Source organism: Leptonychotes weddellii, chromosome 9 (assembly GCF_054177405.1).
Source record: "Leptonychotes weddellii isolate Sample4059 chromosome 9, ASM5417740v2, whole genome shotgun sequence".
Classification (NCBI taxonomy): domain Eukaryota; kingdom Metazoa; phylum Chordata; class Mammalia; order Carnivora; family Phocidae; genus Leptonychotes; species Leptonychotes weddellii.
The window spans coordinates 59,747,521-59,773,778 of record NC_138377.1 but is presented as its reverse complement, the minus strand read 5'-3'; the positions used below and the strand labels follow the sequence as shown (position 1 = coordinate 59,773,778).

At 38.6% G+C, this 26,258-nt stretch overlaps 1 protein-coding gene across 2 annotated transcripts in view; it reads right to left on the bottom strand.

Moving 5' to 3' along the window:
• Positions 1-234: 234 nt before the first annotated feature.
• The window catches only part of PRKD1 (protein kinase D1), a 313,593-nt gene continuing 287,569 nt past the window's right edge, over positions 235-26,258 (bottom strand). For both annotated transcript variants that reach the window (XM_081829470.1, XM_081829471.1), the window contains exons 14-18: positions 22,722-22,883; positions 22,071-22,169; positions 20,894-21,161; positions 2,069-2,154; positions 235-1,219 (exon numbers count right to left, since the gene is read on the bottom strand). In XM_081829470.1, the coding sequence (XP_081685596.1) occupies positions 1,001-1,219; positions 2,069-2,154; positions 20,894-21,161; positions 22,071-22,169; positions 22,722-22,883 (834 nt within the window). In that variant the 3' untranslated portion in view covers positions 235-1,000. The remainder of the gene's footprint in view (positions 1,220-2,068; positions 2,155-20,893; positions 21,162-22,070; positions 22,170-22,721; positions 22,884-26,258) is intronic.

The window sequence follows — 26,258 nt, the reverse complement described above, 5'->3', positions numbered from 1 at the left end:
ATGCCTCCAAGTCTCCTGTTTGGTTGTTTTTCTCTTTGAGAGCTCTTTTTTCTACTGGAAACTAGATGACACGCTAGAACAGAAATACTTCATTACACCTTGAAACACATTTTTAGGCTTCATAGTAGTTAAAGCTAAATTCAAAACCATGAGACTTTCTCTGCTTTTTGAGCAGATACCTCTGCTCCTAAATGGCCTAAAAGCAAATGAAAATGATTTAGTCAAGTGGACACATTCTTTGACAAGAATATTTATTTGTTATTATTGAAAAATACACAAAGGCAAAAGGTTGCTTAGCTGCTGATTTTCCACAGTACAGAGGGTATTGTAAGAAAGGGGGAAATATCTGTTATAGATGACAGTTTACATTTCTAAGGCATTTAGGCTTATGAGCAGTAGGCGTACCTAGGTCCACTTATTTGAGTTTAAACATACTGAGGCACACCAGGCAGGCAAAGGATTTGAAACTATACAGTAAACTCTTCCATGCACTTGTGTCTAGGATTGTATATCCATCTCCCATCCCCCATCATTTGCTTTTTTTTTTCCACATGAGTTTTGGAGTTGTTCATAGAACTGGTAATAATCTACTCTTCAAGAGTTTCCTTATAATGACAATGTCAATGGGACACACAGAACAGAACTATTTCATGGACAGGTTCTGTAGACTCTTACCAAATTGAGGCTCCAGTAAGAAAAACACTGATTTGCAAAGGCACAGTGGAGACAGGTTTAATGCATTAAATACAACATGAATCATTCACAATAACCAGTTTAGTGTTTCAGGGAACTTTTGTTAATACAACACAGTTGGTCACACAAAATACAAATGCTTCTGTTGATTTGTCTTGGCAACTCAGATACATCAACAGTGCTAACAGTTTAACAGCTTTGTTCTCATCTGACAGAAAATAATGGCAGTTCTGCAAGGCAAATGTTAAACCTGACCGTATGTATTTATTAATTCCACAGTGTTTTGACAGATTATAGGGGATGGAACTCAGAGGATGCTGACACGCTCACTGAGGGCTTTCATCTCTATTTCTTCTGTTTCAGGACTGTCGCTGTGGCTAGCACTTGGATTGATCAGGTGAGCAGGGTACTGCAGCCCCTGCTCGCCTGCATACTGCTCCCACCGCAGGTCGTCGCTTTCATGGGTGATGTAGCGTTCCCCGATTTTGCACTCTAGCTCTCGCAAATCTAACCAGGTCTGATAATCCTGAGGAAGAAATTCCAAAATATTACCATAGAGACGATTACAACTCATTAAAATACGGTTTCATTTCTTGTTAGTTCCCACAACCGATGAGTTACTCTTTTCCCTTCCACTCTATCCGTGCTGTGTCTCTCATCACGCATCCTCAGGTGACAACATCAGCACCAAAGCCTTCGTATTTACCTAAACTCTGCAAATGCAGACTGTTTATATGATATCATGCATCAAAGAGTGGGCAATTAATGCTTGCAGTCAACCAATTAGGAATACTGGTATTCCTCTGAAATTTAATGCCTATGAATAATCCTTCAGTATTGCATAGTATCATTTTTCTAATGTTTAAGTTTAATGTGAAAATAAATGTATAAGAGGAAATAAACACATGCATATACTTTATATTTGTTATGCATTTGTTCCATGAATATTAGCCCAGGATTTAAAAATGCATCCTCCAAATGAGTATAGTGCATGACCAGATGAGCATCTGCTTGGACATTTATCAGGATTATACATATAGACACTCTTGAAATCTGGTCCTTGGAGTTTTATAATGACCCTTAATTTTTTTTGTTGTTTTTCTGTTTTTATTTTTGGTGCATGTGTAAGGACATGTGCATGAGTGTGTAATGTGGTATATTTCTCCCCTGTCAAATATTCTTGGTAGAGAGAAAGAGATCTAGAAACACTAAATTGTTATTAAATACTAAGATGTTGCATGCATTTTGGCAAACAAATTGATATAAGAATAACAATTTTAAGACTATGACAAAAGATTTTTACATATAATACCAGAATCTTGTAAATATTTAGAAGTCCATCTGATTGGGAAAATATCCAGTGATTGATGTTTACCTGTAGCCAAGGGTGACTCAAGGTCTTATCCACGCTATAGCGCTTTCTCATTTTTACTTGCAGCAAGTTATTGATAAGATCAATGGCTGAAAAAAATTTCAATTATTGATAAAAACAGATGACAAATCTGGAACATATGCATAATTCATTTACAGTTTATTTCACACTGTTAAATGCAGCATAGTGATAACAGGCACTAGAACCTGAAGAAAATACCTCTTGAGAATTCTAAAACCTTGGCCTTCATTTTATTTTGGATGTTAAAAAATGAAATTGAAAATAATTATGGAGGAGGAAGTCTGAGTCTTTTGTGAACATGATGTGAATTTCTCTTGGTCTGGTCTTTTTTTTTTTTTTTAAGATTTTATTTATTTATTTGAGAGAGAGAATGAGAGACAGAGAGCTGAGAGGGAAGAGGGTCAGAGGGAGAAGCAGACTCCCTGCTGAGCAGGGAGCCCGATGCGGGACTCCATCCTGGGACTCCAGGATCATGACCTGAGCCGAAGGCAGTCGCTTAACCAACTGAGCCACCCAGGTGCCCTCTTGGTCTGGTCTTTAATACACTTTTCCAAAGTAGGAGTTTTGTTTAAATGTACATCATTTAACTATTTCTTACACTAACTGCAGGATACAACTAATATTCAAGAGAAAGCATTTACTAATTTTGTTATAAAATGTGTTTAAAGTTTAAATATGCGTAATAGGCTTCAAAGTCTTGAATCAATGACAGACATCTGGACACCAAAAGAAATAAAATAAAATATAACATGGGCCAAGATTCAGGATAAACTCAGAGCCTAAAAATGGCCCAATAGGAAAACACTCTGGTCTCTTTCACTTTGCTTTTTAAAATATCCAATGAATTGGAATTATATCAGCCTTCATTGTTTACTAGAGGAAGACAGGAAAGAAAACAGGTTAGAACCAGTCTATCCAGCTTAGTACTCTGATTGTGATTGGGATTCCTACAGAGTGTAATTCAGAGGGTGGGCGGGGAAGTGATTTTTCTAGTTATCTAGTTACAAAGCACCTGAGTTACCATGTGACAGAATTTTCCCTCACCTTTGTAAAAATTATATTTTCAGCCTAGATTATTATTACTAGGTCATTATTAAATTCACTATTACACTTCTTACTCATTCTTGTAATAACTTCCCATATTTCTTTCATCTTAGCATTTTCTTCCCAAGAAAGAGCTTAGCGAAATCTGCCAAACCAATGGAAGCATTCACATTTCACCGGAGTTCATTTCTATCCTTAACCTACCCTGGTCATTAGGTTTCCCGAGAGATGGATCTTTCCCCTCCAAATCTTAATCAAATAGGTAACTGATATAAAAAATGTGAGTTAATTCCCCAACTTCCCCAACCACCAAGTCCTGATTCAGGTGACTTTGACTCTATGTATGGTTTATGTCAGCCTGTATGGATCTGAAAATACAGGCAATCACAGGGGTCCAGAGGCAACTGGGACAAAGACTGCTTCAAACAGAATGAATCAGAATCCTTCTCATTATCGGGCAAAGAGAAATTATGTCTATAGTCTTGGCAATCCAGAGTTCTATCTCTCTCACACTAATATTCCAAGTATTTGTCTGCATGCTTGAACGGCTGGAGAATCAAACACCTAAGAATCCTTCGATTGGAGAAAGTAAAGGCAATAGCACACATTTCAGTGCTGTCTAGGCCCATATACCCTTGCCTCAGCGAGGATATCTCAGGAAACACGTACTTAGTACAATTTCAAACTCCAAGCATGTGTTCCCAGAGAGCTTTTGAAAGTATAGCTCTCTCAGTGAACTGTGTATTGGGCATGTGCTTTAAAACATCCATTCACATGATTTACTCACTGGTGAGTAAACTGCACCTTCCATTCTTGCTGCTGTGAAGTCAGAGAGCAGAAATGGAGGATGAGGGGAGACTCGGGAGAGCTTATGTGCTACTCTAAGTGTGCCATGGCATTACGTTTCCCCAGACCCCGCAGGCAATAAATACAGGTTATTAATTCACTCATTCTGCTTTGAATTCTATAATTAGGAAGGCAGGAGTACAGTAACTCAACAAAAGGCCTGGTTTGTGCCCAAATGCACCCCAACAGTGAGCCACACTGCCTAATGGGGAGGGAAGGACTGCCAGAGGAGAAACTGTAAGCGTCTGAAGGGAATGGAATATGTGGAGATGGAAAATTTTTTCTGCTGAAGGAAGCACACAATCACAGGTCTGATTACAGCCGCAGTAGCCGGGCGATGTGAATAAACACAGCAAAATAAGGGCAAGTACCACCAAGAGAAAATCGTTTAGGATATAAGGAGAGAATTAGAAGGGATACGTGTGTACACATAAATATGTGAGTGGATTTGTGTGTTTATAAATATATTTTGTGGCTCTTGGTAGAAAAAAAAAAATGGGGATAATTAACTTTGGGCACCTGGCGTTACTCGGAAAATAGGCCCATCATTGAGAGCTCCATTCTAATTGTCGCTGTTCCTGGAGCTCTTAAAACATCCTTTTTATTAATCAAGTCATACAATCCAGCATTAACTGTACCATCCAAAATGCCTTTCACTAAACCCACTTTTAAAATAAATTCTAGTTTTGTTTTCACAATGTTCTCTTTATTGGCTATGTTCCTCACATGGGTCAGCCATTCATTTATCTGTTCATTCACCATTCATTCACCAAATCTTCCCTAAGGAATGACTGTTGGCAATTACTTAGGGAACAAAAGAGTTAATGATAAAGCTCTAACCCTAAAAAGCTCCCAATCTAGTTGCAAAGGCAAAACGTGAGCGCGCACAGACACACTGGAGATAGTATGAGACTATCTCCAACGGTCCAGTCTATTTCATATGCCCATGAATACTAGTGACAAATTGTCTTTTTATAGCTAACCCACATTAACTTGGCTCTATTTTGTATGACAGTTTTTCAAGTCTTAGGGACAGCAATTCACCTTCACTTCACCTTCTTACAGTTCCTTCAGCTGTCCTTCACACTCCTCATTCTTCCTGTGCACCCTTGACATTCACTAGCTTTTCTTCAATGTTCCTATTCATTGTTGACAGAAGCCTCCTCATACTTAACTGACTTATTTGTACACACAGATATTATTCAGGTAGCCTAGAATTGAGGGTATTTTAAATTGCACATTCATATTCTTACATAGTCCTGATAACAACCCTATGAAAGTAGTTATTATTTTCATTGCCACTTTATATAAAAGGAAAAGGTCATGTAACTTGGCCAAAGTAAGACAGCTCCTGAGCGGAGACTGAAATCTGGGGGTCTGGCTCCAAAGCCCCTGCTGTTAAAGACTATGGCATATAGCAACCAGATCATACCATTAACTTATTATTACTAACTGATATTAATGTTAAAAGTTAATTAAATTTAACATTTTTTCTAATTTTGAACATTCAATTCTTCTTAATTAGGTTTCTACCACACTTTTATGTTCTTATGTTCTTCTGTGAGTTTAACTCAACATTTTGGCATTCAAAGACTATTTTGAATATGGTATGAGCCCCTCCTATCATAAGGGCTAAGTATCCTACCTATCTACCACTTCCAACTGAATGAGTCTATCTGCTATGTATTAATTAGATTATTAGAAACCTTTTTTTTTTCTTTTTTGGTCAGGAAAATGCTTTAATATGAGGCTGGATGACTCTATCCTAGATCATACTCCCAACCGCCGTGCCTACTGGTTATTCTCAGAGCAAGGCTGACAAAAAAAGGCAATCGCCTCCTAGGAGTACTGCCATCCAGTCCCTATTTTATCATCTTTTTTTTTTAAAAGATTTTATTTATTTGACAGAGAGAGACACAGTGAGAAGGGAACACAAGCAGGGGTAGTGGGAGAAGGAGAAGCAGGCTTCCTGTGGAGCAGGGAGCCCAATGCAGGGCTCGATCCCAGGACCCTGGGACCATGACCTGAGCCGAAGGCAGACGCTTAACGACTGAGCCACCCAGGCGCCCCCCCTATTTTATCATCTTTTCCAAAGATGGAAGATGGATGGGAGATTTTTTCCAAATGTTTTATTATAGTGAAGGCACATTAGTCCTCAGTAGTACTTATTTTACCATTCTTATTTAAAAAAAAAAAATTCAATTATTCTGGAAAAAAAATTAAGTAAACTAATATTGACTAATACTGACTTTTAGTCATTTCCTTCTAAGGGCCAGGATTTGTTTTCTAAATGTTTGAACACTATCTACTCTATCATTCAGTCTAGGATTTTGTCAAGGATCAATGTTAAGCTTCTTGTTGAATGAATTCAGAATTCATTCTTTACCCCTTTCAGAAATTCAGAAAACTCTGGCCTGCCTTAAGTATCCTGGCATCTCTCTCATTTTATCCATCATTAAAAATTACTCACAATGGCTCTAAGAGTACCACTGTGAACTTCTTTAATATGCAGTCATAAACATTTTTATAGATGCCATCGAGTGTCCTTCCTTTTGTGATACGAGCTAACTCCCAGCAGAAACTACTAGGTGTAATATTAAGAGTGTAGAGGGTCCAAGCTAAGGGAAGAGGAAGCCAGTAACAAATAAGCTAAAAGACTAGTAAAACTGGAGTAGCCCCAGCAGTCCCAAAATAGAGCCAGCAATCAGAAGAAAAGTCCAGATGGGGGTCTCAACTCCAGTTCCCAAATGTGAAATCAAGACTCAGCAATCTGATCTAAAGGGAATGCAGGGGATGAGGGGGAGGGAGAGAAAATGGGAGAGACAGATACAAAATTGGGCCATTCTGTGAATTTCTCTCAAAACTGAGCAAAGGAAAGAGGGAACATGTTCTGGGTCTGGTTGTGGGAAACAGGAGTACAGAAGAGGACTGCCTTAGAATGGAAAGTCAGAAGGAAAATGCATGTTGGCACCACAGCAGAGCAGAACTCCAGAGCCCAAGGGGCAAGGTAGAAGGAGGCAGGAACTCCACGTTCCCCAGAGCTCCATGAAGATCTGTAGTCGAAGAGGTTTCCATAGCCCCATGAGAAAGGGATACTGGAGAAGGAGATAATGTCTCAGAAAATCTTGGTATCTTGTACCTCCTTCCCTAGATATAGCAAAAAGGATATATCCAAATACCTGCCTTTCAAGAGTTGAAATTTATTGCAACACAGTGCTGGTCTCCACAGTTCTGGGCAATCAGCAGATGCAATTTTGAACAGCTAACACTGGCTAGGGCAAAAGCTATGCAGGGAATCCTTTATTCCCTCGGGTTATATATATATATATATATATATATATATATGTTTCACAGTCTCCTCCTTTTATCTCTCAGTATGAAGACTCCCCCATCCCTCCCTGAAGAAAACAGGAGAAAAATAGGCAGTGGCTGATTTCTCCTCTTTGCAGTAAATATGGTAACTTTTTCAGAGACTAGTAGGATTACCTTCTGCCATTTATTCTGGGAGTTAGCCTTTCTAATATTCTGAGGGTTTTGTTCCCTTCCTTAAACTCAATCCCCTCCTTCCCTGTCATTAATAAACTGTCGTAAATCCAAGCTCTCTAAATACCTTGGAGAGCCACATCGAGGTGATGAGGGAGAGAAGCAGAAAAATGTTCACCTTTAGTCCAGAAGGCTGACCTATATAGCCTGCAGAGTTTCAATATAGATCAAATACATGCTGGTTGCTACATTCTTAAAGGGTCTCATGACTGCCTGTCTATCTCACCAATAGTTAATATCGAACTGAATGATAAGCACCAGAGAAATCTTGTGAAAGTAGTTTTACGAGTAGAAACTCAAAGAAGACATTTATGATCTAATACTCCCTGCACCCTCCCCCTTGAGCACTAGGCATATAAGCACCAGCTTCATTCAGTAAAGTGTAGCTCTTTCTGCCCGCGGGTCCTGTCCCTGTGCTACTTAAATAAACTTATGAAGTTGCACCATAAAACATATCAAGAATTCTTTCTTGACCTTCGTGCCAATGACCCCACCACAGAGGCAATGTGGAAACTCTTTCCCTTTTATTTGTTATTGGAAAATTTTAAGCAATTGTATGGTTCAAATTTTCATTTTTAAAGAATCCCTTATCCTTTATGAGCAAAAGAGCTTTGTGCCTTCTAAAATGTCTCTAGCCATGGATTCACACTGATGTCTCCTATAAGTTAGAAAACAAGAGAAAAGAAAATCTGTTTTTTGAAGCCTGATGTTTCTTTTTTGCCACAATAAATTCTTGGCTAACATGGTTACTTTCCCCCTAACTTCCTGTATAGCAATTTCTCTCATTGCCCCATCAGCTGAGAGTCTAAAATGTCAGGAAAGCAAAGAGAAAATTGAATCAGACGTTCTCTTTTGCTGGAATGGAACTTTAGCAGATGTTAGGATAGCTAAAGTTCTGGGTAGCCTGTCTGCCAGGTGTACAAGTATATCGGAACAAAACCAAAACTAAATCGTATATGCAGGTGCTGAAGGGCTTTGTTTTAATAGGAAAAGAAATGTTCCATCAGAGTGCTAATTGTATGGATTCCATTTTTTCTGGCATCAAAATTCAAAATTACCTTTGAAATTGTAGAGACTATATTGCAGTCATTCTGTATTTCAAAGTAAATACCACGTGTATGGACAGAATAGGTTCTGTGCGGGGCGCCTGGGTGGGTCAGTCGACTGAGTGTCCAACTTTGGATTTTGGCTCAGGTCATGATCTCAGCGTTGTGAGATGAACCCCAGGTTGGGCTCCATGCTGTGTGTGGAGCCTGCTTAAGATTCTCTCTCTCCCTCTCCCTCTGCAACTTCCCCTTCCCTGACCTCTCTCCCTCTCTTAAAAAAAAAAAAAAAGGTTCTCTCTATATAGATTGGTACATTTGCATACGCCATTACTATGGCTAAACTGAAGGACATCCAAAACCTGGAGAAAATCCTACCAAATGAATAGAATTGGACATATTTGAATATATAATAGGTCCCGCGTGTCAAACCTCTCAGTCATTTCCCATTTCCCATCTTGTATTATCTCAGTATATGCCTGTCTTCCCCCCAATTCTTCCCACTAGATTTTAACTCCTTTAAGGTCACACAGATTATGTACTGATTTTTGCACATAAGTTTCATAAATATTTAAAATAAAATGCATCATTCAGCACATTAGAAAAATGCTTGCTAAACGGCATTTGGTAGATTGAATACATTAATTAGAAATTTAAATGGCCACTTTCTCAGCTCTAAGTTTTAATATCCACATTATGTGCATATGGTTTGTATTATTTTGGTTAAACATATCCCTGGATGGAAAGACATCACAACTCTATAAAATGTAATAGATCACAGGATTGGTGACTTCTATCAGAAAATCAAAATAATGCTGAGAATACCTGAAATAGAGATCATGTTATTTTGCAATGTTGATTTTACAGAAGAGAAATTACCTGTGAATCCCATGGGCTGACCTCTTTTTTCCAGAAACAGTACCTTTTCAACACTTCCCACACTGTCTTCTGTCCACCCACAAACTAGTCAGGTACAAATTTTCAAATAGGAAACCAGATCGAAACTATTATTCTAGTGATGGAGCCATCATCTGTCAAACCACTGTGCTCCTTGCCTTCAAGGAGGTATTTTCTTTTTCCCCTTTCGATTCTGCCTCACTGCCTGTCATAGTGTAGTGCTCAGTACTTCTCTTGGTTTGCTTCATGCTGATAGTAAGTTGTGTGTTTATTTTAAAAATCATTTTGCAACCCTTCACATTCCAGCTCTCAACCCAGCAAGCTGTTGCCCAGCAACACTAACCGGGACGCTTCTCATGGGCTGAAACCAGAGGCTGGCAGCAAACAAGGCCACTAGAAATCATCCTCTTACTCGGTCTGAGTCAATGACCGCAATCCAGTCAAGTGCAGGACCTTTCGAGACTCAAGTCGGTATCTTTCCTTTTTCAGTTCTTTCTTCTGTAGAAAGTTACTCTATCAATGGTTATGCCTTTGCTTTACAATTTCAGTTCCTCCTGAAGACTAGGAACACAATCTTGGAAATCATGAGTTGTTAAAAAACTGCCTACAGCAGCCCCCAAACTGATGCCAAATTGGTTCAAAATTTAAGGTAGAAATCAAAATACATTTACTACATGATCCTAATGATATTCAGGTGGATTTTTTTTTCCCTTTTTCACTGCACATTAAAATCCTTTGAAGAGGCTTCTGTGTTTCTGGTTTTTAAAAAAATGCTAATACTCAAGCCGCAGGTTCAAGTGAAAATCTTTAGGGAGGGGCTTCCAGGTATCAGTATTTTTAGAAGTATCTCAAGTGTTTGCTAGTATGTGCAGCTATCGTTGAGAACAACTCTGCCAAGCCGTGCTTCTCAGACTTTTACATGCATATGAATAATCCAGGGATCCTACACTGAGGATTCTGATTTGGTAGATCCGGGGTAAGACCTCAGAATCTATGGTTTAGTGGATCCCGGGAAGAACCTTAGACCACATTTTAAGTAGCAAGGAACTAGAGCTATGAGAACATTGACAGGAGTTAATAATTGGTTAATATCACCTAAAGGGCCCCTGAATGGATGGATGTAAACATAGAGAAAGGTCTCTAAACATAGAGAAAGGTATCTGTCCTCAGCCCTATCTGGTTCAGTATTCTGCAATGAAGACACAGAAGGGTTTTAGGATTCAGAGGATGCCAACAGGAAGAGCAAGCAAATTGGATTACACAAATAAGTTCCAAAGTAACTGTATCTGCAGCTATGGGCCGTACTAATAAGATACATTTAAAAGGGACAAATGAAAAGAAGTCCTCTTTTTAGGTCCCACTGCCCCCCCCCCCCCCAAGGAAAGGTCTAAGTACAGAATTGGAAAACCTGGCTTACCAGCAACATTCTGAGAAAGAATTCAGGATTCTAAATCCACAGTAAACTCAACACTTGTTTACTTACTGTTCCCAACTCAACTGTGATTTTATGTCATGCTAAAAGAAATGTGTTCTTTATCATGAGGAAGTGGTGACATCACTTTACACTTAACTAGACTCACGGAACCTGAGTGAGAACAGTTTCAGGGTTCGATTTCAAAAGAACATAAATGAAGATAAGAGTGTTTGGACCAGAGTGAATAAGAGGCTGTGAAGGAAAAGCTGACTGCCGGAGAGGAGAGGAGAGGAGAGGAGAGGAGAGGAGAGGAGAGGAGAGGAGAGGAGAGGAGAGGAGAGGAGTGAAGCAAAGCTCAGGGGTGACATGATGGCTGCTTTCAAACCTCTGAGATGAGCCTCTAATTGGAAAAAGGAGCTGGCTTGTTCTAACAGTGGATATAAACACTGAGATATTTTTGCTCATTGTGCAAGGGTCAAATTCAGAAGAAACAGAGCTCCTCATGAAACTCTGTATTTTCTATCACTGAAGCAATTTAAGAATGTTCTGGATAATTACTCGATATCTTGAACTATAGAGCAGTACAGGGGTTAAGTAAGATTTTTAAGCTGCTGTATTTTGAAGTATTCTGTGCTGTCATTATAGAAGAAAGCAAACTCAGAATACTTAAAACTTTACTGTTCTTCTACCCTGACATTTCAGATGTCATATTTCAACTCAACTATGATATACATTCATAAGTGAAATTTTAATTTTATAATTGAGATATACAGGAAACACTTCAATTGGGGGGGACAAATAAACAGCTGATTTTTGAGCACCTGTAATGCCAATATTCTTGCTAAAACTTCTCAGCAGTTTCTTTCTACAAATTACCATATTTTAGAGAAAATTCTATTCGTTTTATCTTACTCGCTATTAAAATAAACAATTCCTTTCCTGGTGGTACATCTTTTCAAATATTATCTCATTTGGATTTTGAAATACATGTATATGTACACATACATACATAATAAAGAATTCACTCTATTAGATTAAAAAGAAAATCACTGCTCACAATTTTAAAGTTCCTTATTATTGAATGAAGTGCATGGCTTAGAAAAAAAAAAAAGTAAACGTAAGTAACTCCAGAATTTCAAGTGGGGATTATTAAACCCCGTGGAAGTTCAAACCCACATAATTCACTTTAGTTTACCAATTGTGATAGAATTTCCTGGGACTCAGTCAAGCCTTTTGAAGCAGTTCACCGGCTCGTCCCCTCACATCTCCTTGTGCTGATATGTCTGACAGTGGTGCTAATATGTTGACAAATCAATCTATTCATTAATATTCAGCAGGCCTGCTGGATCTGCAATCCTCATAAACTGTTACAAACAGAGTTTAATTATTAAAATGACAATTGTCTTTCTTTTGTTTCTTACACCATTGGATTTCTGGGTCTCGTCTACCCGAGGCTTATTTTCAACGGGGTTATTTTTTGTTTTGAACAATATGTAGTGCAAGAGGGACCTACAGCTGGTTCCTTTTCATGGTAAAGTGCTACTTCCAACTTAAGTGTTTAGCGTTCTGGAACACTGTTCATTTTGAAAACATACCATGTGGTATTCTTGGTGCTAGGCTTTTATTTAGCTTTGCTTTGTGTTTGTACTGGCTGTATTTTTCATCTTCAATTTCTGGGGGAAAAACACACTTGTCACCAATTTTATTTGAATTAACCACAGTGAATGGTAAAAATTGCTTTTAAAGTAAAATTGGGATGCTTTGATAAATTTAGTGGTATATTATGATAGCTAGTCCATGACTCGAGATGCCATATATTGTACACTGTGCATAAATCTCACCACAGGACTGAGACTCACTGGAAGAATAAATTACAGCTATGCTTATTAGGGAAAGGAGGAGACAGAAATACTAACCTCGAGGCTAATCAAGTACGCAAGTGGAAAAACCCTATGTCACTGGGGCATCATCATGATTTGATCATTCTGAACTGAAGACAAGCTATAGGATTCATAGCAAGGGGTTTCCTCCCCCCTCCCCTTATATGTGGAATGTGAAAGCTTCATGTCAGCTCTTAATTCTTGATAATACCAACTAACCATGTGACTCTGAAGCTGAGCAGTAACAACACAGCAGGTGATTTGAGAGTAGGTGCTTCTTCAGACTTCACCTGTGAATACAGAACATGATCTCTGTCTGCAGGGGGTGGGGGCTCATTGTGAGACGATTTCCAAGGTTGCCTCTGTGTTGATTACTGCTTGCTCGCCTCCCTAACGGCACATAAAGGAATATCAAAACTCAGAAGAAAAAAAAATAGTAATTTCTCTGGTGATCTTCACAGTCTATTACTAACCTTCCTCAGATTTACTGTGTGTCTCTAATTGAACACATTGATTCAGTTTGATGATGGAAATGTACTTTTTACTCTAATAAATGCTTTCCCGTTGCTGCAGGTTTGTCATAGTTCTGGTGAGATGACTTGCGCTGGAACAAATATGATATCTCACTCTTACCAGCTATACAATCCACATCACTCGGTTATCTATGTCACTTCCCTTCTTCCTCTAAGAGTAAAATCTTGGGAAAACAAAAGCTGCCTACTAAAGTCATACATAAGAAAGAACAGTTTAAGATGGATGTTACGATTCTGAGCAACTGAAAGAATTTAGGAAAAGAGAATTTGTTTGACTTTCACACTTGAAAATTCTCCTTTGTGTGGACACAGGTTTAGAGAGTGAAGGTTATGTCTTCTTCATCTGCCCAGTCACGATGCAAGGGTTGGTGTTAAGGAAAAGGAAGCATAACCCTCACTCTTCAGTGAATGATACTTATATATAAAATATTACATATACTGTCTGCGTATTTAAAATTTTAGACATTTTTAGACCAGGCACAGAAGAATTATATAAAAGGCTGTACTCCATTTATTTCTGGAGCATTCTTTCCCCCCTCACACTTTTGTTCATTTTTATTATTTTTTTATATATTTTTTTAAGTAGGCTCCATGCCCAGCATGGAGCCCAACATAGCACTTGAACCCACGACCCTGAGATCAAGACCTGAGCTGAGATCAAGAGGCGGACGCTTAACTGACCGAGCCACCCAGGCGCCCCACTTTGATTATTCTATAATAAAAGTATTGCATGCACTTGGTAGAAGATCTAAATTAATCAGGAAAAGGAGTTCAAAATGAAAAGTAAAAACCTCACATCTCATTATGAGACCCACTCTCCAGAGATTACCTCTTTTAACTACTTAAAAAAAAAAAAAAATTCTTCTGATTTAAACCAGCGCTACTCAGAGGAGGTCCATGGATCACTGTAAATCTGTGAACTGTTTATTGGTCTACAATGAGATAAGTATAGAAAGTAAGACTAAGTCTTTGGAAACTTTTATAGCAATATGATATTGCCTGTCACATTTATTTTATTTTACAAAGTACTGGTCCATATGTTTGGAAATTAAGATAAAATAAAACTGGTCCTTTATCACAGAGTTTGAGAAGAATCACCTTAAAAAAGAAAACAAAACAAACAGGTTCCTTTCCATTAAGGACAATGAATCATTTTATTTTTTTCTTGACCTTATTGTCCTCCTTCCCCCAAGTAATGAGATTATCCTAAGTTAATGTACCGGCCACCTTTGTAATTTAGAACAGTGCCTGGCACACAATATGAGATATCTATCACAATACATATATGTAATATTTATTCACAAGTATTAATTCTTAAGATTAAATTATATATTAAATCATACACAGGTAAATTTGTATGACTCCGTCCGTTCACCTAGGCAGAATCTTATATGAACTCTGTGAAAGCTATGGCTCTTAGAGTTCTCTTTACCTCTTCTCTGTTCTCCTCCTTCTCAGGATTGCAGATGCTTCATTATTTACATTCTTTTGCATAAGTATAATAAAGTCAGACATGCTTGGTCTAAAGGTTATCTAAAATTTTAAATTAATACGTGGAATAACTTATATGTAACTATTATGAACTGTAAGATTATAATCCCTGCCTCCTATTCCCTATAACCTATAATATAAAATTTCCAAGCCTATGTCCATTCAAAGGAGAATTTTCATGTGTTAAAAGGATTCTCTTATCCCACATTCCTTTAATTGCTCAAAATCATGGCACATGTTAGTTTATTATGTATTGTATATAACTTTATTATACAACTTTCTGTATTTCCTGGAGTTTATATGTTTTCTTTTTTATTCTTCACAAAAGAAACTGGTCAAGAAGCTTTTTCTATTCTTACTACTTTCATGACAATGTATATTGAAATACATTTAACATTTGGAAAAAATTACATGTCCTGATATTAAATATCTGATAAAGAAAATGTGAATGCAAAAAGAGGTTGGGAATTAGAGAGGAGTTTTATAGTTTATTTAAATTTAAATTCCGGGAATTTATTTAAAAAGTTTTTTAGAAAAAAAAATTTTAGAGCACTGTTCAGCTGTTAGGTCTTTCAGAGGATCAGGGCTCTGGAGCAGCGTTTTTGGAAGTGTGATCCGTGGACTTTTTACATTCTCAGGGCAGGATTGCAGCTTATGGGGGTGGAGCCTGGGAATCTCCATTTTTAACTAGCTCCTCTGATGAAAGGGTGGCATGCCAAAGTTAAAAAACGCCTGCTACAGACTTAGAGCTAGACTATGACAGGTTGTTTAAAATGAGCCATAATCAAGAAGGTTCTTCGGCAAAATTATTAGAAATCCCTTTCCTTGCAAATATTCCTGTGTTCTATTAGCTAGTTTTTCCATTTCCCATTTCTAAGCCTTACACCCCTGGTATCTACTTCTTAAGTCATAGACAGAGTCTTGTTTGCAATTTTCTGATGTTTTGGCAATGTCCATCCAAGATTTACCCTTATTATTGTACCAGATGTGCCAAACATGGAGAATAGCCTGGTCTATCCCTCGTTCTTTTGGAATTGCTAAAAATGCAATGAAAGGAAGGGCACATTGACACATGATCAAGTAAGGCATCATTTTCCTTAAGTTTCATCTGATTATCTAAAAAATGTTTAAGTGAAAATGGGCTGCTCTTTCCATAAGATAAAGTAAATTTGCCTAATCAAGTATATATTTTAAAACAGGTACGCAAGTCCTTTCAAGGAACTGAGAAAGGTCATAGGATGGATGTGTTGAGGGCCAAACTGAACTCAGCATGTGATAAAGCTAGAGGTGGGAGTGAGGCCATGTGTAATCACTGATGGGTAATAATGGATAAACTGGATGATGTCAAATGCCCATCCAGTAGTCACCATGATGAAATGAAACAAGAGGAAATGAAACAAATACACAACGCTGGCTTAGAATGAACTGTAATGTTCTCAAACTCCCATCTCATGATTACCTCAAGTCTTCTCTTGTGCAATTATTTGTAATATGATTCATTCTGGAGGGTTTTATTGTATACATGCATTCTTATTTAGTTATATTTGTACAACTGTATTTATAATGTGTGTATTTGGTTCTATATATAAATAACTATATATAACTGTAATTAAATATATGTTTAGTTACATATATAACTTTATATAATTATATACATGTGTGGGTATAACTAAATACACATATAAAGACAGATACATAGATCATGTAAAGTGACTGGAAAACAGGAAGTGTTCATATATTTAAGGTACTCTATGTCAATCACTGTGCTAAGCACTTTGCAGTATAATTTCATTTAATACTTAATATAACCCAGTGAATTAGGAATTACTGTCACCATATTTCAGACAAGAAAACTGAGACCTAAGAGAGTAAGTAACTTGGATGGGGTCACCGTTACACTAAGTGGAACAGCTCTCAACTCAGGTCATTATCACAACATGATCTTGTTTCCCTGTATTTTAAGACATTATTGAAAATTGTGTTGCTACGGTAGCTCTAAGCTGGTGAAAGCATATTAAAATTTAATGTGACAGCATGGCAAAATCCATTAGAAGGATAATCAAGAGGCTGTAAATGTAGTAGATAAGAGCATCTACCTTGGAGCCAGCTGACAGGATTTGCACCCTGGCCCCACTCAGGCAAATCACTTAACCCTCTGTGTCTATACCACTTCGTCTTTCAAATGGAAACGATTATAGTATCTACTCAAAGGCTGGGGATGATTAAATGAGTTCATATATGTAAAGTGCTTGGCTATAATGCAAATGTCGTAGAAGTGTTAGCTACTATTATTTTTTTCTTTGAAAGTTTAATTTTATTATCTCCCTTGTACCTGTAACATTTGGTGAGTTAAGTTTTCCTCAATTTTTTTCTCATTTTTCAAATCATACCTTGATTCACAAAAAAAATCTATTTTTATAATGGACATCTGTTAATGCTTTTGTGTTTGTTTTTAGCCTACTATCTTTTCCCTGCAGGAGCTTACTCTCCAAACTGGAGAGGCTCTCCATCATCCATATGGCCAATCAAAGCCACACTCCTGTGGTGACAATGGGATTGTTCCCAGGGTATTACAGGATTTAGGCAGAGCCAATCAGTGCCCCTTTTAGAGACTCTATGGCTACTGAGAGATAATTATTCTTCCACTCTGAGATCATGTACAATGAGTAGTATGTAAAGCCTGGGGCTGCCGGGGATCACTTGGCATCACATGAAGAGTCACCTGAGAAGGAAGCCATCATAAAGTAAAGCGGAGATGATGAGAGATGGAGAAATAGGACACTTGAACCACCGGATCCAAAGAGACGAGGTTCATCTTTTCGACTTCCCAGTTGTGTGAGTCAATAAATTATCTTCTGCTTAAGTTACTTATAGGTTTCTATTATTTGCATACAAGAGTCCTGATTAATGAATTCACTGCTAAATTATTAGTAAGCACATCTCCAGAATGCTAGTACTCGGCTTATTCTATCATCATAGCAAAAATAATGAATGAGTTTAAAATATTCTCTATAGGGTCCTAAACATCAATCCATAAGAAAGAAGTACCCTTTCATGTACAACAATGTATGATATAAAGAATGGAGGCAAATAATTTCAAATCCAAGTCCTGCCACTGTGTGACTTTAGGCAAGGCACTTAACCTTTCTGGTTTCTGTCTATTACAGAGACTAAAACAAGTTACATATTGGAGGATTGTTGTGAGGTTCAAATGGCACAATGATAACTCCAGCACTCCAATACAGAGTATTATATTATATCAGGTACATTTCTATACTAACAGAAAGAAATGCATGACCCAGGAATCTTTTCATTCTGACCCATCTATGTATGCTACAAGGACCCTACAACTTTCTTTTTTCTTTTGCGTTTTCATGCCAAGAAAAAAAAAATACAACTACAAATATGTCTGAAGAATCCTTGGGAAACATGCACATCAGTTTGCATATAATTTCTAAAATTATACAATCAATTCTTGGTTACCCGCCAGAGCAATTGCTTAGAGCTTAGTGTTCTAGCCTCCTCCTAAATCAAAATCCTTGGTTCACCCCACACCTGCCTTTGTAGATGCTTTTCACATCCTTTATTTCATTCAGTCTCTGTTACAACCTCATTATATAGGCAGGAACCAAAGCTCAAAGAAGGTTAAGTGATGGCTAATGAGAATGGCAGATAGGATGATAAATCCAACTGCTTGACTATTGTTCCTTACCTTTGATTTCAGAGTCACTGAGGTGCTTAGATTTTTATTTCCTTGTATCCGGATGGTGGTCTGGTGTGGTTTAAAGTATACTGTGACTAAAAATTCACTAATATCAGTTGTGACCATCCTTTACCAATACTAGCTTGCTTGTGTATTTATCAGCTCCTATGTGATTAAAATTATGTCGTACCAGCCCGTTATTACTTTTCATGAGGGAATTATTTGTTCTCAACAAGATAGTGGGATAGACTCCAGGCCAGTAACTACTTCTGTAACACTTCAGCTAATATTATGACATCTTTAACTAACTTTTTTATATTTGACTATTAGTTCTGTTCATACACCAGCAGATAGGTAACTCATTTGCCATCCAGAGCCTCAATTGGCAGGCAGTGACAACTCTTGTGCTTCAAAGGCAAGGATGAGTCAGAAGAAGATACTGAGGAGAGAGGCCAGTTAATTCCCAAACTGATACTTGAGTCATTTAGAAAAGTGAGGGCCTATCTGAGCTGGCCTCCACTTCACTTTGTCTGAGTGGTAGGAAATTTTTAGCACTTAGAAATACGTACAGCAAGTAAAATATGTACTTCCTGGTCAAATATAAATGCCTTTTTAAATTTTCCATGTAATTCTCTTTCTGAAATGCTACATCTCTTTCTTTGCAAATTTTGTGCACACATATATATGGGGTTTCCCAACTACAGTTCCTTGAGGCATTAATATTTAGGTCTCTGGTTTCTACTATCAGTGATAATTAAACATTCACAGTATGTAACTGTTCGATTCCGGCCTCAGTAGGCTGTATCAACACAGCTAGGCCAGCACATTTCCACGGTACCAGAGAGAGGGCATCATTTATTCCACTACTCCAAGAAAAAGATTTTAAAATGTGGAGGCTATTTTCCCAATGTCCTATTCCTGCATAACAGAAAAATGTGACTGGCTTCAGAGGTATTCCCAATTTGCACTGCGGTAACAATATCAAGTCATTTTACTGGATTTCTGGACTGCAGGTATCAAGCATAATGGTTAACCGTATTTAAAGGTAGTGTTTCCTAACAAGGATACTGGTCACAAGGTTATTTGATAATTCCACCTTTCTGCCTTCTGGAATGGAAACATAATGATACTTTTGCTTTCTGTCTCTGTTAAATTATCCTAAATATTTCAATAGTGCTTTGGCTACATGATAGTTCTTTTGTAGGTCACAGATTCCTTTAAGATATATCCATCCAGCTATGATTTACAACTAATTAGAGGATGTTAAAGATTGTTGCTAATAGTAACTCAAAGCCCTGATAATGGATAGCTCTTGCCATTTAATACCAACAGTAGTCTAAGAACTTAATTACCTCAGGCAGTTTATCTACATTCTTTTCCAATTTCTACATCATCGCATTCAGTAACAGGTATTGAACAGATGTTTATCTATGACTGTATTTGCCTTTTTAAGTGGCGAAAAATCTGAACAAACTTAGAACTAGACATGGCCTAAAAACTAAAGAAGGACCGGTCATTAACCGGTGGTGGTTAAAGAATGTATGCGCAGATTGTCTGGGTATAAATTCTGGCTCTGCCCCTTACTAGCTCTGTGATTTCGGCCTCAGTGCTCTTACCTGAAACCCAGGTGTAACAGTAAAACTTATCTTACAGGGTTGTTGTGAGAATTAAAGAAACTCCAAAGTACGTTCATCGGGTTATTCTATTCCGCAGCACTGGGTGTGCCATTTTCTCTGCCCTGATTGCCCCTCCCACTTTTAAAACTCTTTCTAAGAAGAAGGAAAGATTTTTTTAAGAGTTTAACTTTAAATAATGCAGCACTGCCAAGGCAATCTATCCTAAAGAAATCAATCAGAGATACACATAGAAATTATATATAAGGATCAAATAGGAACAACCTAAAAATATAATACCAGGGAAATCGCTAAAGAAAATACCATACATATGCTAACGTCACATGAAGGAAATCAGCACACAAAGAACTGGCATACTAATATATAATATGATAATTAAAATATCACTATCATCATAAAGTTCGTGTGTCCCTAATAAAGTGCTTAATACAGAAACAGGTATATGGTTAGTAAAGATTACTCTTAAAAGAGATTAGCTGTTTCCATTACATCAACGTTTACAAGTTCTAAGGCAATATGCCAAAATAATAACAATTTCTTTTTGTTTCAGTTGTCTCTTAACATGTATCACTCAATTTCTCTATAAAATATGGACATTTCATCAGAAGATGTTTCGGTCTCCATTTCCTTTACTCCTTCCTAATCCACCTTAACAACTTGTGCCCCTACTCCAGTGGACAATTTGCAATGAACATTTATCAATTTAATAATTCACAATTGAATTAATAGTATAATATTTAAGCATTAAGCCACTATCATTTTTGAGTGGGAGATAGTACCTTCGTGAGAGATTTCCTTCCAGGGATTTGGTGGATACATGAAAGCTGCATTCTGGATTTGGTCATGTATGTCTTCATCTTCATTGAACGGGAACGTACCACTTAGGCTTACATAGATGATGACTCCAACAGACCACATGTCTAGAGAGCGGTTATAGCCCTTGTTCCTTAAGACCTCAGGAGCCAGGTAAGCTGGGGTGCCCACCACTGACCTCCGGAAAGACTTTTCTCCAATGATCCGGGCAAAACCAAAGTCACAAAGTTTCACCTGTTGGTAATAGATGGTTTGCAGAAACGGTAAGGTCACAAATGGTGTGTCTGTGTGTGTCTTAGCCCAGGTCTGTCAACGACAATTAGAATACTTCACATATATTGTATAGATTTCTCGTGCACGATAGAAGTAATAGCTATTTTCCATTTTATATATTTGAAGACAGTGGTGAAATACTGGTACAAAAGTATATTTTCATTCCTGAAAAAATCATCTAAACATTCATCCTTCCTTCCCCCCAACACAAAACTGAGAGATAAATGTGAAAATATGTATACTCAGAAGTGTGTAATACTCTTTTACAAGGCAGAAAAACCTCATGCAAATCTGGAACGCAAGGGCTTATTTTAAGTAGAGGTTGAAGGATCAGCATAGAGACCTGTCATATTACCTACGATGATCCTCAAAATCAGCTCTGCTTGGGAACCTAGACAGAACCTGAAGAGGTCAGGGAAGCAAGGCGGATAGCCACCTTAGGTCACTTCGGATAGCAGATTCCCTGGGGAGACGTGCAGTAGTTTTCCATCCTCTGAGTTGAGGAAAAGCAGAAACGTTTGCCCTTGCCCCTCAGAACAACACTGAACCGCACCGTCCCTGGGACTCTTCAGTGTTCTCCTCCCTCCCTGGCCAGTGTTTTCAGCACTGCCTGGGGCTGCCAGTGTCCCAGGCTCTGTCTACACTAGCAGCTGAACAAGCACAATGAGGAGGCTCTGCACGTGTTGCACTCAGGCAGGCTGAACCGAGAAGCCAGAGTAACAAAGCTGCAGTCCCCAAGATCGAAGAAGGAGACAAATGGATGAAAATGAACAGGTAAAACATGACACAAATAAAGCTTTTGAGGAAAAAATCCTGCAGGGGAGCCGGCTGCCATCAGCTGGCTTTGCCGAGAGAGGCTTTCATACTCGCCTGGGGGAAAGGATCTGCCGACGCCAGCAACACGTTTTCTGGTTTGAGGTCACAGTGAACGATATTTTTAAAGTGAAGATGCCGCAAAGCCACAAGTATCTAGAGACAAGAAAATCATCAAAATAATCTTATTTTGGTCTATGAGTTTATTTCTAAATGTCTTCTACTGGGACATAAATTGGAAGGGCCACGAGAAAACCCACAATGAACAGTTAAGCCTCTTTACACCAAGACGCTGAAATGAGCTCAATTCACAGGGCAGGTTTCTAAGGAAACGTGAGCAGAAAGAGTAGCATATGATGGTATTGATACAGCAACCAAGACAGGTGTCGATAACAGATGTCAGTAATATCTTCCAGGGAGACCCATTCTTGAATAGTTTCAAAGAACCAGGACTCAGTCACTGTGCAATTGAAAGTTTCATGAGTAGTTTTAATACATGGGCCCACAGACGCATGACTCACTTGGTATGCTGGACTCTGGAGACCACAGATAGAAACGAAATAATACAACAAGCCCCCACCACCTTTCCAAGTGTAAGTCAGACTTGGGACTCAGGGACTAAACAAGGCTAGGAAGCTGCAGTAAAACAGTGATAACATTTGATATTGAATATTATCTTTTTTTTTCTGTCTCTAATTGATTTCTTACCTGAGTAATTAAAAACTTCGTTATGTGCTCTGGCAACCTGCCCTTTTCACTTGACAAGATCATCTCCAGCATGTCTCCATGGAGTTTTTCCATAACAACAAACACTCTTTCAGGCGTCTCAAACATACACTCCAAATTTACAACACCAGGGTGATGAAGGTTCTATTAAAGATAAATAAAGCACTTGAAGAAAATGAGTTTTTTGATACTGTTTGGCAAGCTCACTGATTATATAAAACTGTTCAAGCTTAAAGCTATGGAGAAACCTACACTTCAGATTTTTAACATTTCTAAATTCCACATGTGCTGCCTTATATTTTTGAAATTATAATGTCTCCAAGAAATATATCTTTACTTTCTATGCAGAGTGAAATTATTTTTTTCTATGCTGAAAAACCTAAGTTCCAGCACAGTGAATTGCTAATTAGGTTTTAATTAGAATGCCATATTGAGAAATCTGTAATTTCTCAGGATCATCTCCAATATTAAGCATACCACCCTAAATAAGCATACTAGGCCATCTCTACACACTTGATAGAAAGTTAATGTAGACAAGATGAAATCTGTACTTGCAGCGCATCAGATGGCACTGAGGAAGCACACGAGTCAAAACCTTTTGGAATTGTTCTGCTATGAGAAGCTGCAGTAGTTGCTACCAACGCTCCTATACAGAGTGAAGATTGCCAGGAAAACAGCAAAAAAAAAAAAAAAAATTATTGAGCCCATGTTTTGTTCGGTATCCCATGCCACGTGATAGTCCTGCGTGGTTCTCAAGCACTCAATAAATATTTCCACAATAAAGCAATGGCTAATGAGAGGATGCATTCGGCTTGACATGTTAATTGTCACATATGTCAAGTAAAATTACTCTTAACATTAGATGGACCCTTGTGAGGATGCTTCAGTCTGAATGTTGCTGTGGGGTCATCAACAAAGCCTTCGATCATCTGACCTTTATTTTATTTTTCTTCTGCGCACAACAACAAAAAATCCTAACATTAAAAGAACTATTATACATTCCTGGGGCGCCTGGGTGGCTCAGTTGATTAAGCCACTGCCTTCGGCTCAGGTCATGATCCTGGAGTCCCGGGATCGAGTCCTGCATCGGGCTCCCTGCTCGGCGGGGAGTCTGCTTCTCCCTCTGACCCTCCCCCCTCTCATGTGCTTTCTCTCTCTCATTCTCTCTCTCCCAAATAAATAAATAAAATCTTTAGAAAAAAAATAATAAAAAAAAAATAAAATAAAAGAACTATTATACATTCCACTTACATTTCAGCGAGAAACAGAAAAAAAAAAATCACCATGAACACAAACTACCTAAAGAAAAAATCAGGCACTAACTGAAATGTACTAACAGCTGGACAGAGAAAAAAAAATAAATGATTTTAGAAAAAAAATTCTCCTTCAGAGATAAAAGTGCACGTAAAACGAATTTTCACAAACTTCTTGAAACCTGAGACGGCTCGCTCTTTAGACTTCACAGATGGGTACTGGCTGATGAGTAGCAGAAGGGATCGCAGGTAAGTTCTGCACGGTTGTCGTCCTCCCTCTGCCCACGGACAAGGAGAGTCTGGCGTGAACTGGATACGGAGCCTGACAAAAGCTCCCATGATGATAACCCGTCTCTCAGGACGCCCTGCCCGTACTTGGGCCAAGCTGATTCTGCCTCAGACACCTGATGGGTCTTTTTGATTTTGGTGCCTTGATGCCCAATCCTGTACCATTAATGTGGTCAGGGAAGAGCAAGTTTCTGAATGTGGTCTGAACAGATGTCTACACTTCTACCCCAAAGCCTTTCACCTCCAGAGGGCTGGAGTCACTGTTCTTGAAACTGTCACACTGTTAACTGGTCAAAACTGTCTACTTCAGGATAGACTAAGCCTCTAGCTTCAGAGCTGAAGTACATGGAGAGAGAGTGAGATGAACAAAACTACTACTTTATTTGTCCTGACTGGCTACAAGTAAGACCGGACAGCTGCTGGGCTTTGACCATTGTGGGGGTGCCAGATCGTTAGGTGGGAGACGCTAATGAAGGACTCTGTGAGTCCATTTGATATGCAGTATGGAGGACCAGTGATAGCATGGCTCGTACCTGAACCCATGCCCAGGCTGTCACATGGTCTTGAATCCCCTTCCTGGATCCAGGAGCCACACCGAGTAGAAAGACTACCAGCCCCTGGGGTATCCAGGCATCTCAGCTGCCCTCTTTTAAATCAATGATGACAGGAAAGGATTTAAGAATGACATGAGAGTCCTGCCTGAGTTACGATTCTCCTGCGACAAGTCCACTGTGAAATGTGCTAAGTGTACCTTCCTCTTTGAGTATCTTCTGAACTGATTCTTTTTTCTATTTACTCTAACTTTAAGCATTTAAGCAGTATTCTGGAGAGTTTGGCTTTCTTTCTTTTTTTTTTTTTAATATTTTATTTATTCATTTGAGAGAGAGACAGACAGAGCACAAGCAGGGGAAGAGGCAGAGGGAGAGGGAGAAGCAGACTTCCCGCTGAGCTGGGAGCCTGACGCGGGGCTCGATCCCAGGACCCCAAGATCATGACCTGAGCGGAAGTCAGACGCTTAACCGACTGAGCCATGCAGGTGCCCCGAGTTTGGCTTTCTTAAATGACCAAGGCCTTGTTGACTGAGTGGGGAGCAGGAATGATGAATAGGAAAGCAGGAGACAGACAGAAGAAGGTAGCAATGCAAGGGGTCTCCCGCGTAGACCTAGGAAAAACTGGAGTGTGAAGAAGATCAATGAAAAGGAGGCTCAGGAAGTGCAGGGGAGAACAGAAGTGGTGCTGCTTCTGTACCCTGTCTTGGGCTATGAAGGGTGGGGTAGAAGAGGGAGTCAGGAAATGGCCAGGAAGCTCTCCTACCTAAATTAACCCAAATATATATGCAATGTTGATTCTCATGTGCTTCTACTGGCATTCCTCTATGTGAGTGAAGTCTTAAAAGTACTAACATCCTGTGTCAGTATTTCTTTTTTCCTATTCCCTATTCTACAACATGACTTAAGGAGCCCCTATATGAGGTGAGGACTTAAATGGGTTTATCTATTTGGTGTATTCCCAGAATGTTCTAGGCCAAAAGTATGGAACAGATTAATGAGATTATTCACGGTCAACTATCTTGTGCCATGTTCACTGTAAACTCTGAAGCACTCTAAAATGTCCCCTACTAACATCTTTATGAAAGGATAAGGGGAAAGTTTGCTATTTTTAATAAGGGACTTTGAATATAGTTAGGTATATAGATTTATAAAAAATTCAGTAAAAGCATTGAACTAAAAGCCATGTATACACAACTGGTAAAAAGATGTTTTAGAAAAGTTTAGACCTGGGCGCCTGGGTGGCTCAGTTGGTTAAGCGACTGCCTTCGGCTCAGGTCATGATCCTGGAGTCCCGGGATCGAGTCCCGCATCGGGCTCCCTGCTTGGCGGGGAGTCTGCTTCTCCCTCTGACCCTCCTCCCTCTCATGCTCTCTGTCTCTCATTCTCTCTGTTTCAAATAAATAAAAATAAAAATCTTTAAAAAAAAA